The sequence below is a fragment of the Nicotiana sylvestris genome, chromosome 11, assembly GCF_000393655.2.
Source record: "Nicotiana sylvestris chromosome 11, ASM39365v2, whole genome shotgun sequence".
In the NCBI taxonomy this organism is placed as follows: domain Eukaryota; kingdom Viridiplantae; phylum Streptophyta; class Magnoliopsida; order Solanales; family Solanaceae; genus Nicotiana; species Nicotiana sylvestris.
The window spans coordinates 111,259,814-111,271,436 of record NC_091067.1 but is presented as its reverse complement, the minus strand read 5'-3'; the positions used below and the strand labels follow the sequence as shown (position 1 = coordinate 111,271,436).

The 11,623-nt window shown below is 35.8% G+C and overlaps 1 protein-coding gene across 2 annotated transcripts; it reads right to left on the bottom strand.

Annotated features, from left to right (window-relative positions):
- Nucleotides 1–3,771: 3,771 nt before the first annotated feature.
- On the bottom strand, nt 3,772–11,623 carry LOC104221776 (uncharacterized). Of its 2 annotated transcripts, none has more exons than XM_009772904.2 (5): nt 11,474–11,623; nt 9,408–11,139; nt 6,304–6,610; nt 5,000–5,626; nt 3,772–4,276 (listed from the first exon to the last, which is right to left on the bottom strand). In XM_009772904.2, the coding sequence occupies exons 2-5, from the start codon at nt 11,058–11,060 to the stop codon at nt 4,044–4,046; spliced, it is 2,820 nt and encodes a 939-aa protein (XP_009771206.1). In that variant the 5' UTR covers nt 11,061–11,139; nt 11,474–11,623; the 3' UTR covers nt 3,772–4,043. The 2 variants fall into 2 exon arrangements, with proteins under 2 accessions (XP_009771206.1, XP_009771207.1); XM_009772905.2 differs by having other exon boundaries at nt 9,408–11,099.

The following is an 11,623-nucleotide window of genomic DNA, read 5'->3' as shown; positions in this document are numbered from 1 at the left end:
AAGAGAAAATCCCTAATTGCAGTCCCTGTTGTGCAGAAATTTTTATACAACAGAATTTTTTGTGTTGCATAATTTTTCAAAATGCAGTCCATATATAGTTAGGTTCGCAATGGAGCAGAATTCCTCCTTTTTTGCAGAATTTTTTAGATTTGCAGAAATTTCGTTGTGCAGAAATTTTTATACTGCTGAAATTTTTGTATTGCAAAATTTTCAAGTTGCGGTCCATAGTTAGGTTCACAATGGAGCAGAATTCCTCTGAGTGTGATAGGAAATTTAGGGGAAAAGGGGTCGACGGTTGAAGAGAAAGAGAGAGAGTTCGTTATTTTTAACCGGGTTTTGGTGGGGTAAAGCTCCGTTATATTTAACCCAAATAGAGGCTCATATCTGTTAGTTTTGCAAGCCCTATTAAGGGGTATGACTATATTTGTCCACTTTTACAAAAATAAGGGATATTTTATATTTAATGGTATAGATAAGGGATAAAAATAATCCTATAGGCATAGTTAAGGGATTTTCCAAGTCTTTTCCTCGACAAAAGATATCCAGAAACTTTGAGGTCTTAAAATTATGTAGTCCATAAAATTTTTATTCATTTATGTTTTGAAATTTTAATTCCAAAAAAGTTTTGGGGAATTATGATCTTTCCTTTTCTTCATATCCTCTCAAACGAAGATAACTCCGGTTTCACTAAGGTATCACAAATTTTATATATTTAACGAAGGTTGCTTCCATTTTAATGGTTTATAACCATTTTAGTGCAGTTAATTAAAGCTTCAGTAATCTCAAAGCTTTCGTAGTAGTTAGCTAGGGAACATCATTGTTAATGCAAATTAATGAAAATAATAATATTTTAGCCACATTATTTAATTTGTTCCTCAATTATATTGGTATTTACTTGTACAAGAAACCCGTCCTTTATTGGCACCATGTGACATAATATGTCCGTGGTCCACAAGGTTTTAATCCTGCAAGCTGGAAATGAATGTATATATGCCTTTAGGAATATAGAAGCAATCCCTTTGAAAATAATAAAAGAAAGCATATGAAAAGAAAAATAGAATGGGGAAGCATTTATTTGAGTTGGATGGAGAAATGGAAAGATAAGAAGATGAGTTGTCCAATTTTTATTTTTTTTTATCTTTTTGGAGAAAATATGGTTACATGGAGGTTTTTCTCTTGTTTAAATATAAGAAATACTTAAAGAAGATAATCAGCTTAATAAGTTTTTTGGCTGATTTTTCAATTTTTTTCGTGTCATACTTTTGTAGGTCCCTTTTTGTTTCTGTAAAATCTGCACAAAAAGCTCAAAGGTCTCTACGTATTTGTTTTCAATTATATTTATGAGCTAGCTATTTGATTTGAATTTAGTATAGAGCTTACGAAAGAGAAAGGGGGTTTGTCGTCAAATGTGATAAAGAAAGCATTTAATGCACCGCTAAAGGATGTGGTGCAGTGGATGAGACTGCTCTTTTCTTATCAAAGGTCTCGAGTTCGAGCCCTGGGTATGAAAAAATCTTTGGTATGAAACGATTCCTCACAAATGGGGCCCTACACGGCGCAAATCCGTATAGTCGGACTCCAATGTGAATACCGAACATCATGTGGGAAAAAAAAAGCTTCGGAAGGAGGAAGATGGGGAAACTATGCCACTTGATATATACTAACAGAACTTCTTACAATGAAGACAAAATGTAACACCGGCCCTAATTAAAAGGGATACTCGCTGAAATTTTCTGATAAGGTATTAATCTATTTTCTTAGAATTGAATATTTTTTTTTCCAAGAACAGTTAAAGCGTATCTTAAAGTAATAGTATGTAATAATAAAGCATGAATACTGTGTAGACACGACGCATGAATATAAATATTACTATTATAATCGTCTTCAACGACTTTTTAGATTTTCATTGTTGAGATGAGATGAGATGAAATTTGCATAAATATCACATGTGATCATGGAATTGTACAGCCTTGAAGGAAGGTTTAAAATGTTATAAAGAAGGTTAAGATTAACCTAATTTTATAACCTAGAGCACGCTCTAATTAAATAAACAACAAATTTAGCATCCTAATTAATAATCTATTTCCGAAATTGAGTGGAGAGGAGGTAGGAGTTTGATTTTTGGGAGGGGTATTTCAGGGAATATAAAAAAATACTAGGGATAAAATAATAAAAATTTTAGTCAAACCAAAAATGTTTATAAGTTGACCAACTTATGCCTTTTGGCCCTGACTGGTTTTAAACCGGACCGGATAAGCCCGATGGTAAGGGGAGCGGGCAGGGCTAGGTTGGGACGGGAACCGGTCTGTGCCGGGGAAAATATCAATACCGGTAATCGGATCGGTCCAACCCAGTAAGGTCTTGTCAATAGTGAACCGGTTAATCGGACCGGCCCGGATCGGTTCAAGGGCTAGTTCAATTTTTTTTTAATAGTCTTGACCGTTGGCAGCGGTCAGCTGCCATTTTGATCGTCGCCCAACGGCTAATTTGCAAGAATAGCCCTTTCTTTGGCATTTTTTTTTCAAAAATAACACTTATTATTTACTAATTTAGCCCTTTGAAAAACTATAAATATACCTCCCCCTCTCCCTATTCATTTCTTCACTCATCTCTCAATTCTCAATTCAAATTAATTCATGCCCTGTACTTCTAGAGTGCGCTCATATATTTGGGAACACTTTGAGGTGGCAGAAGAAAATGAAGAAGTTCGCAAAGTAGAATGCAAGAACTGTGGTCGAGTCTTAAATGTTCGTGGAAAGTGGGAGGGCACAGGCTGTTTAAGGAGGCATATCAAGGGTTGTCTTGATCATTCTCTAGAAATTTATATTTAAGTTGATTTGAGACAATTTGTGTTATTTTGAATTTATTAGACTTGTTTAAGCTTAATGTGTTAGTTTATTAGACAAGCTAATTTGAAGTATTATTATGCAATGAAAACATGAAATGAAAGCCTTTAAAGTATGATCCTTACATATTGGTCTTATTAAATAATTTTATGTAGTCACTTAATTTCAATTTTAAAATTTTAAAATTCAAATTTCAACACTCTAGTAGATGGCCAAGAAGTTCACATTGATTATGAAGAACTTACTAGAGCAATGCAAAGCCTTTAAAGATTATATTTAATAATTCAAATTCAAATTTCTCTTTTTTCTTTAATTTAGTTGTTGTAAAATGTAAACTTTAATTTGCAAGTTTAAATAAATAAAAAAAACTTGCAAATTATAAGTTATATTTTTTTTTCATGTTCATTGTATAATCTTAAATTTGTAATGAATTTTTTAAATATAAGGCTTTTAAAGCCTTTGAAGTTTTTAACGTTTTATTCAAAATTTCAAATATAAGGCTTTTAAAGCCTTTGAAATTTATTCAAACATTCTTTTTATACGTTATTTTTTAGTGTTTTACATTTTTACTTTATCTTAATATAAATTACAATTGTTATACAAAATATAAAATAAAAAAATTAAATAAAACCGACCCGGCTCATTAGGCCCGGAACGTTTCCAGTTCAATTTAGCACTAGCTAAGCCCGGAACCGGTATACCCGGTAACCGAACCGGTACTGAAACGGGCTGGTTCCCTTTTCCTCTAGCCCGGCCGGCCTGGCCGGCCCCTCCCCGCCCCTTAACACCTTTAGTTATAAGCACTTTTGACACTTACCAAATGTGTATACTATATGAGTGAAAATGTGCTTATAAGTTTATCCAAACACCCTCTGTATATTCACATCAAGTTAGATAAACTAGCCTTAATTTAATAGGCCACAAAGACGATATCAAACTGAACATTTTATTATGTTCATTCTTCCAACCCAGTTTGCTTCTCATCATCCCACATTCTGCTGAATACACAGTAATGCACTACTCATATCATCTACTATAAGCCTAATCAAAAGTGGGGTTCTCCTAATTCCATCCTCTCTCAAAAGTCTTGAACAAAGATATTTCTGAGTACAAGTAATACACAATACACACAGAAACTCTCAAGAAAGAGAAATTTAGAAAGTAAGCAGAGCTAACTAGGCATTGACTTATGATTTTCTAGTATGAAGAGGATCCTAATGCCTTAAGAGTGAATGGACGACAGATGGAAGATAATGGATCGCCGGACCATGCTGAGTTAGCTAGCAAGATATTCACAGCTTCAGTAGGGTTATATAAATCCCACCATACATGATTTGAAGCTCGTTGGCATGCCATATCTGGTGACAGGCAGCCTTTCATCCCACCATATTTGCCTAGCCCACAACAGGCATTCCTTGCATCCTCAAACCCTGCAACATTTTCACACCAGAGTGAGATGGTCATCGATAACGACAAACCAGAACGGCTAGAGATTTGCATAGATTTAGTATAACTAAATATATGGAAAGAAACCAAATTTTGTACAAGAAAAATCAGAACTGCAGGTGTTCTTTCTTTATGCGTTTCGGATCAGAATCAAGGATGACAGAGAGATAATAACAAAAGGAAAGAAGGACTACAGGAGCACACAGATAGAGATGTGAAGTTATAATGAAATTCACCAGGCATAGTGGAAATTCCAAATCGTATGTGGAATATTGAAGCGCGATGAAATTCCAAATAGTATGTGGAATAACCTAATATGAAATCCTTAAAACAAATCTGCTTCTTTTGAGTGCGGAAGGCAAATAAATCAACTATCTAAAGATATCGTCCAATATGCAATGAGAGAATAGTGTAACACTTCAAATATAATGTCCGTTACAGAAACAACATTCGGTCCAGTTTAAGGCAACACTGATCAACATTCAGGCATTTTCAAATTATCCTAATAGCAAAATGCTTTAGATTGGCATGATCAAGTAAATGCATATTGCCAACAAACGAGTTCACCCAAAGAGATGCAAATCAGAGATGTCGCAACCAGCAAATGATTTGTGCAGAAAGCAGTTAATCTTGTACTATTTCCAATTGTTAGGCAATTTGTTAGAAAGGCTTTTGATGTTGAGAAGTGTATGAAGCATTAGTCCTACCATAGGCTTGAGGATGAAAAATGAATTCCATCATTGCTCGATAGATATCACAGAATATGACTTGGGCACCTCGCATTTTGAGGTTAAGGTCAAGAATCTTCTGCTCTAGCTTTGTATTGAATTCCAAAACTAGCAAGTTGACATCGTTCTCACAGCCCAGCTTATCGCCAATTGTTGAATTGTGCCTTATGCTCATTACGCTCGGTGAGCATCCCAAAGGCAGTATGCCCATGCATACAATCTTCCTGGCATTTGCATCATAAAGGTTTTCAATGACATTTATCATCTGGTCAACCAAAATACGGGTGAAATTTAAGCCGTCATATCCAGGACTTGTTGCAGATTCATCATCAACTAAGTAGTTAATCAAATCATCTTTTCCAAAGGACAGGTAGAAAAGGGAGGATTCAATTAGAGTTTTGGCAGTTTCTTGGCCAAGCTGAAGCTGCAGTAACTGGATGGTCTCGAATGTTTGGCGTAGTTGTTGGTTGAGCGACTGATAACTTCGACTTCTAGGGTACATGATTGTAGCTTGGGCAGCACCAAAATTCACTCCATTTAGAAGTTCCTCAATCGATCCATTCTGGCTGTAGAATGGTTTAACATATTGCAATCCCATCTTCTTAGCTGCAGCAACCGAGGTTATTATCATCATTCAGCATTTTCAGCCGGACTAAGCATGATATCAGAAGTTTTAGGAAAAAAACAAGATGCACAAGCAAATATCCAGACTTATTACAAAAACTGTAAACTTCCAAACTTCTGCATTTACATGTGATTTTATTATAACCGAGCTACAATAAAGTATATGTCTGAGAAACAGAGTCAATGAAATTGATCATACCCTTAATTGTCCCTGGGCTTTCCAATCATTAGGATATCAACAAAGTTTCAAGTTATATCAAGAAGTCAGTATTCCACCAATTTCTTGGAAATGACATTCTTCCCAGACCAAAAGTTTCAAACTAAGCCTCATATTAAAATGGACTTAGCTGCTTCCAGAAACAGAACAAAAGCACCAAATTTAGACATACCCACTTCAAGAAAAAATTAGCAAAGCTACTACCCCACCCACCCACCCAACCCCCTCCAAAAAAAAGGAAAAACGGAAGAACACACAAAAAAAAAAATGGAACTTCAAGCATTTCTTGAAACTTCTCGTCAGCATAACGCCCAATACAAGAAAGGATCACAGAAAATAATACACACCAAATAGAAAAACGAAAGGCAACGAGAGAGAGGGAGAGAGAGAGAGAGAGAGAGAGAGAGAGAGAGAGAGAGAGAGAGAGAGAGAGAGAGAGTACCAAGAAGCTGAGGGAGGAGAGTTTGATCAGAGCCATTACAAGGGTGTAAAGAAAGATTTTGGTGAAGAATGGGGTAGAAAGGAGTGTTATCTCCACAATCAACAGATGAATCCCCCATTATGTACATCCCTGTCACTGTTGGCCACCACGAACTATTATTCATTTCCTCATTTCCCATGCACAAATCCATCATTACCACCAAACCCACATACAAAATTGATCCAAGAACCCATCTTCTTCCTTTCAAGAACCGCATTGCGATAAAAAATTTGGATTTCTGGGTTCGTTTCTTTTTCCCGGTTTCTTCCTGAAATACAGCTTATTAAGTGTTTAGGAGCAGTGTTTTCTTTGAAAAGTTACACTGAAAACTATCTTTGCCCCTCGCATTTAAAAAAAAAAAAAGGGAGTTTAACACAAATAGCTGGCAAACTTCACTATTTACTTTTTCTAGCTGCTATAAGTAAATTTTATACGGGTTATACACATATGATTAGAGGGGACAAAATGATTAAAAGAAAATAGTTATTCATCCATATTATTCATCAAAAAATGGATTGGATAATAAATTATTTAAAAACGGATCGAATATAGATAAAGAACCATATTATCCACTTAGAAAATGGTTAACCAAATGGATAACTAACGTGTTTAAATTTTACATTTGTAAAACCTCAAATTGGAGTTCCTCAAGTTTGGAAGACAAGGAATTCTCCCATAAGTGATCATATTTAAGAAGTCATGGATAATATCCATATTATCCACCGGATAAACCCGTTTTTTCATTCGTCTCAAATGCGGGTCGGGTCGGATAATGTATCCGTTTTTTAAATTGCCTGTTTTGGCCCGCTCATATCCGACCCGACCCGTCCATTTGTCAACCTACATATGATACATAAATTATACACATATACGTATTATATATTCACCAATTATTTTTAATTTAAGTAATTAAGTAAACGGCTATTTGGATTAATTCTTTTTTCTATTACAGGAGGATAGGATTAACTATTTAGGAAGGAATGAGAAGGGAGCAGGGGGATGGTAGCAATTGAGTCGCTCTAATTGATGGTCATCTTTTAGGACCTTTGGCCATAGATTTTGGCTGCTTGTTTTTTTTTTAAAAAAAAGAACAAAATAATATTTGTTCATTTTTTCTAAGTTTTTAAAAACTGATTTATGATAGTTTTTGGGTGAAAATTTTCCTTCCAACTCACATAACTTCAACTTATTTTTAAATAAAATATATGTCCAAACACAACTTCAACTTCCAAAAACTATATTTCAACATAACTTCAAAAACTCATTTTTCAAGTTTCAACCAAATTTATGTCTAAACGCTAGCTTTGTATTTGTAATATATTGATGGAGTAATTTTATTGTTATTATTGTTTTCTTCTATTATTGTCGCTTTATACCTATAAACATTAAAAGTGGTTTTAAAATATTGAATCTACTTTCAACAAGTGTTTTAGTTTTAAGATTGTGAATTTTTTCGTTTGTGGTAATTTTTTCATTATCATGTGTATGATTTCCAAGTATTACTTTTTAAAAATTGATTGAGCAGTCACATATGAAACAAAGCATTTATTCTTTTAGAAAGGTTTTAACGAAGGCTCTTGAAGCAAAATTTATGTGAACCACCTGTTTTTCCCCCATAACAAAGGCCATACACTTTGTATTTTCTTTCCCTTTTTCTTATATATAAGCACAGCACGTTTCTTCCCTTCTTGGAATGTTTCTAAACACCATAGTCCCATTAAATATGTCATGACGTCACTATTATTGTAACAATTTATCATTAAGCATAAAATATGAAGCTTAAAGTTAAAGAATTTGCAAATATGAGGAAAGAAAGGGTGAATCCACAGAGAAGTGTTGAAACACCAAACAAGGCCTTACAATAAACCAAACTACAACTCTCCAAGGCTCCAACAAGTAATTATCATGAACTGTAACAAAAACAAACTATAAAAAGACCACCCCCTCTTTCCCATCCCAACAAAAAGCTTAAGAAAAACACAAGAAAATGAAAGGAGAAACTGCTTTTGTTTCAAGTTTCATATGACACTGAAATACACAATGACCATTCTTACACAAAGAACCCAGTGTTTCGTTAAACCCCGGAAGTTTGAACCATCAGGTAGAAATGCATATTGCAGCAAAAAGAGCTTCAATTAACCTCCAATAATGTTCTAAATATATAAAACGTGTTCCAAACAAGTTGGTCTTCAATACAGAACTAATCCAGTTTCTTACCAGCAGCTGGGCATAGGACAGCCGACAGTGTTAAGATGACCTACAGCCCTTTTAACAGAGCATTCCAAGGCAACATCAGTTACCGAGTTTTTTTGCCCATGGAAAAGATGTCAGAGAGAATAACAAAATATTGCAACGGATGAAGACTCTGATTATGTGAATGTCAATGTAGTAGTTAACATGAAAGAAGGTACTGAAAAAGCTGTTAGTAACACCAAAAGCAATGAAGATGAACTGGTATAAGACCTCAGGCTGTTTTACAGTGTAAAAGGTGAATAGATTGGTTAAAATCCTAGTGCAGAAAATGGATATGCCCCTCTGTATCCAGTACTGGGGCGAGTATCATAGAACAGCCAGTCTGCCATTGTTCCCGGTCAGATTAAAAATACAATTTAAAGAGTTCACTGTATGCTAAAGCAATACAAGAATCTGCAGGCAAGTTATATCAAGTTGAGCAACAACCGCAGATGATAAATCTGACTTCTTCTTTTTTATTGTTGATGATATATCTGACTTCTTAATTGCCTCTTGCCAAGTTTTTTACTTTACCTGTTCAAAATGTGACTTCTTAATTGCCAGCATGAATTAAAAACAGGAACAGAGGCTGATAGCCATACCAGAAAAGAAACAATTTACATTTTAAATATATCAGGAATTAACATTGGTAGACCCTTGTCAGTGACATAAGACCCGCACGAAATCAACCTAATAAGGAAAAGGTTGTCAAAGGTAACAGCTTGTTCCTTCAATTTAAATGCCAATATAAATCAGAAATGGGTAAAACTACAGAAATGAGCAAAGCATATTTAGGAATTATTGACAAACTGCAATAATTTCTAGACCTTCACCTTTCCAGTCAACCTACGCTTGTTGCGCCAGCTGTTCCTATCACCATTCATTTGATTCTTCTTAGCAGCAACTGAGCACTGATCAGCGCGACTACCTTTACCAGTCATTACAGACTGAAGTTTACGCCTCCTCATTCTGTTCTCTAACCTTAGCCCTCTTAATGCTCGAACTCTCTGCTCAATCTCCAAAGCTTCTGAGAAGTTCCAGATCCTAACAACGCCTTCTTCTCCAGCACACACAATACGATCAGGACCAACAACCACAGCAAACAGATTGCTCCCAAATCCATGTAGCATTCTTTGGGGCAGCTCTACATTTTTAACGCAATTGTCAACCTTCCAAATCTTCTCCATCACATAACTCTGCTTTGTCCTCAACAGCTTTCTCACGTCAATAAGTGAGAGTTTTCCATCACTAGAAGCTGAAACAAGCCAAGGGAACTCAAAAGCAAGAGAATAAACAGCACCAGAGTGAGGAATCCATGTCGCCACACGCCTGACATGAAACTTAACATTTCCAATGATCTCGAACATGTGTATAGCTCCATCTTCTCCTCCACTGAACAGGAGCTTCCCTGTGTGACTTCGCGCTAAAGAAAAAGCATTACCAGCATGAACATTGGTGACAATAGCAAGTTTTGATCCACTATTAGTGTCCCAGACATAAAGATCTGAACCAGCAGTGCTCGCCACTGTTGTATCATGGGGAGCAAGGCTCCAAACCCAGTCATTATGCATTAAAACTTCCAAACATTTCAAAGAAGATCGATCCCAAACACGTATGCTCATGTCCCATGAACCACTGTACATCTTATTTAAATCCAATGCAAGACATGTTATTGGGCCTTCATGTTTCCAAACTCTGAATTCCATGTTCTGGTTCTGAGGTGATCGAAGATCAAAGAGATGTGGATTTCCATCCTCTGCTCTCCAGCCATGTATAAATCCATCTGTACCCCCTGCCACTAAGAGCCTTGAATCAGCTGCAACTGCACGAATTGTGCAGCCAAGAGGGCGAGATGATGCAATGGATAAACCTTCTTCCAGGTCCCACATTCTTACTATCTGATCATACCCTGAAGTAAACACAAGCTTCTTTGAAGATAAAACAACAACCGTTCTAACAGCCTCAGTATGACCATGCAATGTATCCATACTATAGCGTCCCATGAATGTTTTACTACGGAATTCCCTCTCCACGAAAAGCTCCTTCCACGACTTCTCATCCGCATGCTCTGCGCCCAAAGGTGCCAGCAATATTGGCTGCCCCCACCTCTCATAATAGAACTCCTTCCACACATGGTGCTCAGAAGCAAGACGATACAATGATGTATTCACACAAGAAACGATGCCAAGTTCCTTCGGTTCTAAGCAATTAAGTATTTCTGAGATCAATGCCGGAGGAAGGTCAGTAATAGACCGACAATCAAGCAGAACCTCCTTAACAGCGAGTGACTCCTCGCGTTTCAAACTCAAACTACCACCTTTCCCATCCAATCTCCACAGTGATTTATGTTTCTCTGCGAAACTCTTACGGTTCTTTGAAGGTTCAATAAAACTAGAATCAGCTTTTCCTTTGCAGGGGTAGTCTACACAATCTATAGAACAATCTTTCAAACCAATTTTAGTACCTCTTTGGCATTCAAATTCCATAAAAGTGGTTCCTAAACCTAAATATTCAACAGAGGAGCCCTAAAACAAATTTCAAGAATCGGCAAAAAAATCAATATTTCTGCAAAGAAAACAGCAAGTTATTCACACCTTAGAAAAAATACAAAAAAAAGAAAAAAGAAAAAAAGAGGCAACCCGATTGAACCTTTAACTAGAAAAGGACATTAAACACTATTCAAGAACCAAAAATTGTAAAAAGACTCAAGCTTGCAAGACAACCCCCTACAGAGAAAATTAATTCCTTTAAACCCAAAAAAAAAAAGTGAACAAAAGGGATTTTTTTTTATTTTTTGTTTAAAAAGGGGTATAAACAGATCTAAGCAGGACAAATATAATGAATATCTTAACACACAACAAGGAGAAAAAAATGAATCAACGGATATATAAAAAGGTACCTTTAAAGAGGAAGAAGAACAATGCCTTCGAAATTTGCTTCGAATATAGGGATTCGAATTTGGGTAAAAAAAGAAAAAAATTAGGTGAATTAAGAGAGAGAGAGAAAGAGAATTGGAGATCCGGTGGCGGTACTAGCTAAAGCGACTTGA

Excerpts from the sequence above, each read along its gene's own strand:
- LOC104221776 (XM_009772904.2), bottom strand. The coding sequence starts at position 11,060 with ATGGAATTTGAATGCCAAAGAGGTACTAAAATTGGTTTGAAAGATTGT. Across the intron at positions 6,611-9,407 it reads AGCGTAGGTTGACTGGAAAG|GAAGAAACCGGGAAAAAGAA; the intron begins GTGAAGGTCTAG and ends GCTGTATTTCAG. Across the intron at positions 4,277-4,999 it reads TTTTCATCCTCAAGCCTATG|GGTTTGAGGATGCAAGGAAT; the intron begins GTAGGACTAATG and ends AAAATGTTGCAG.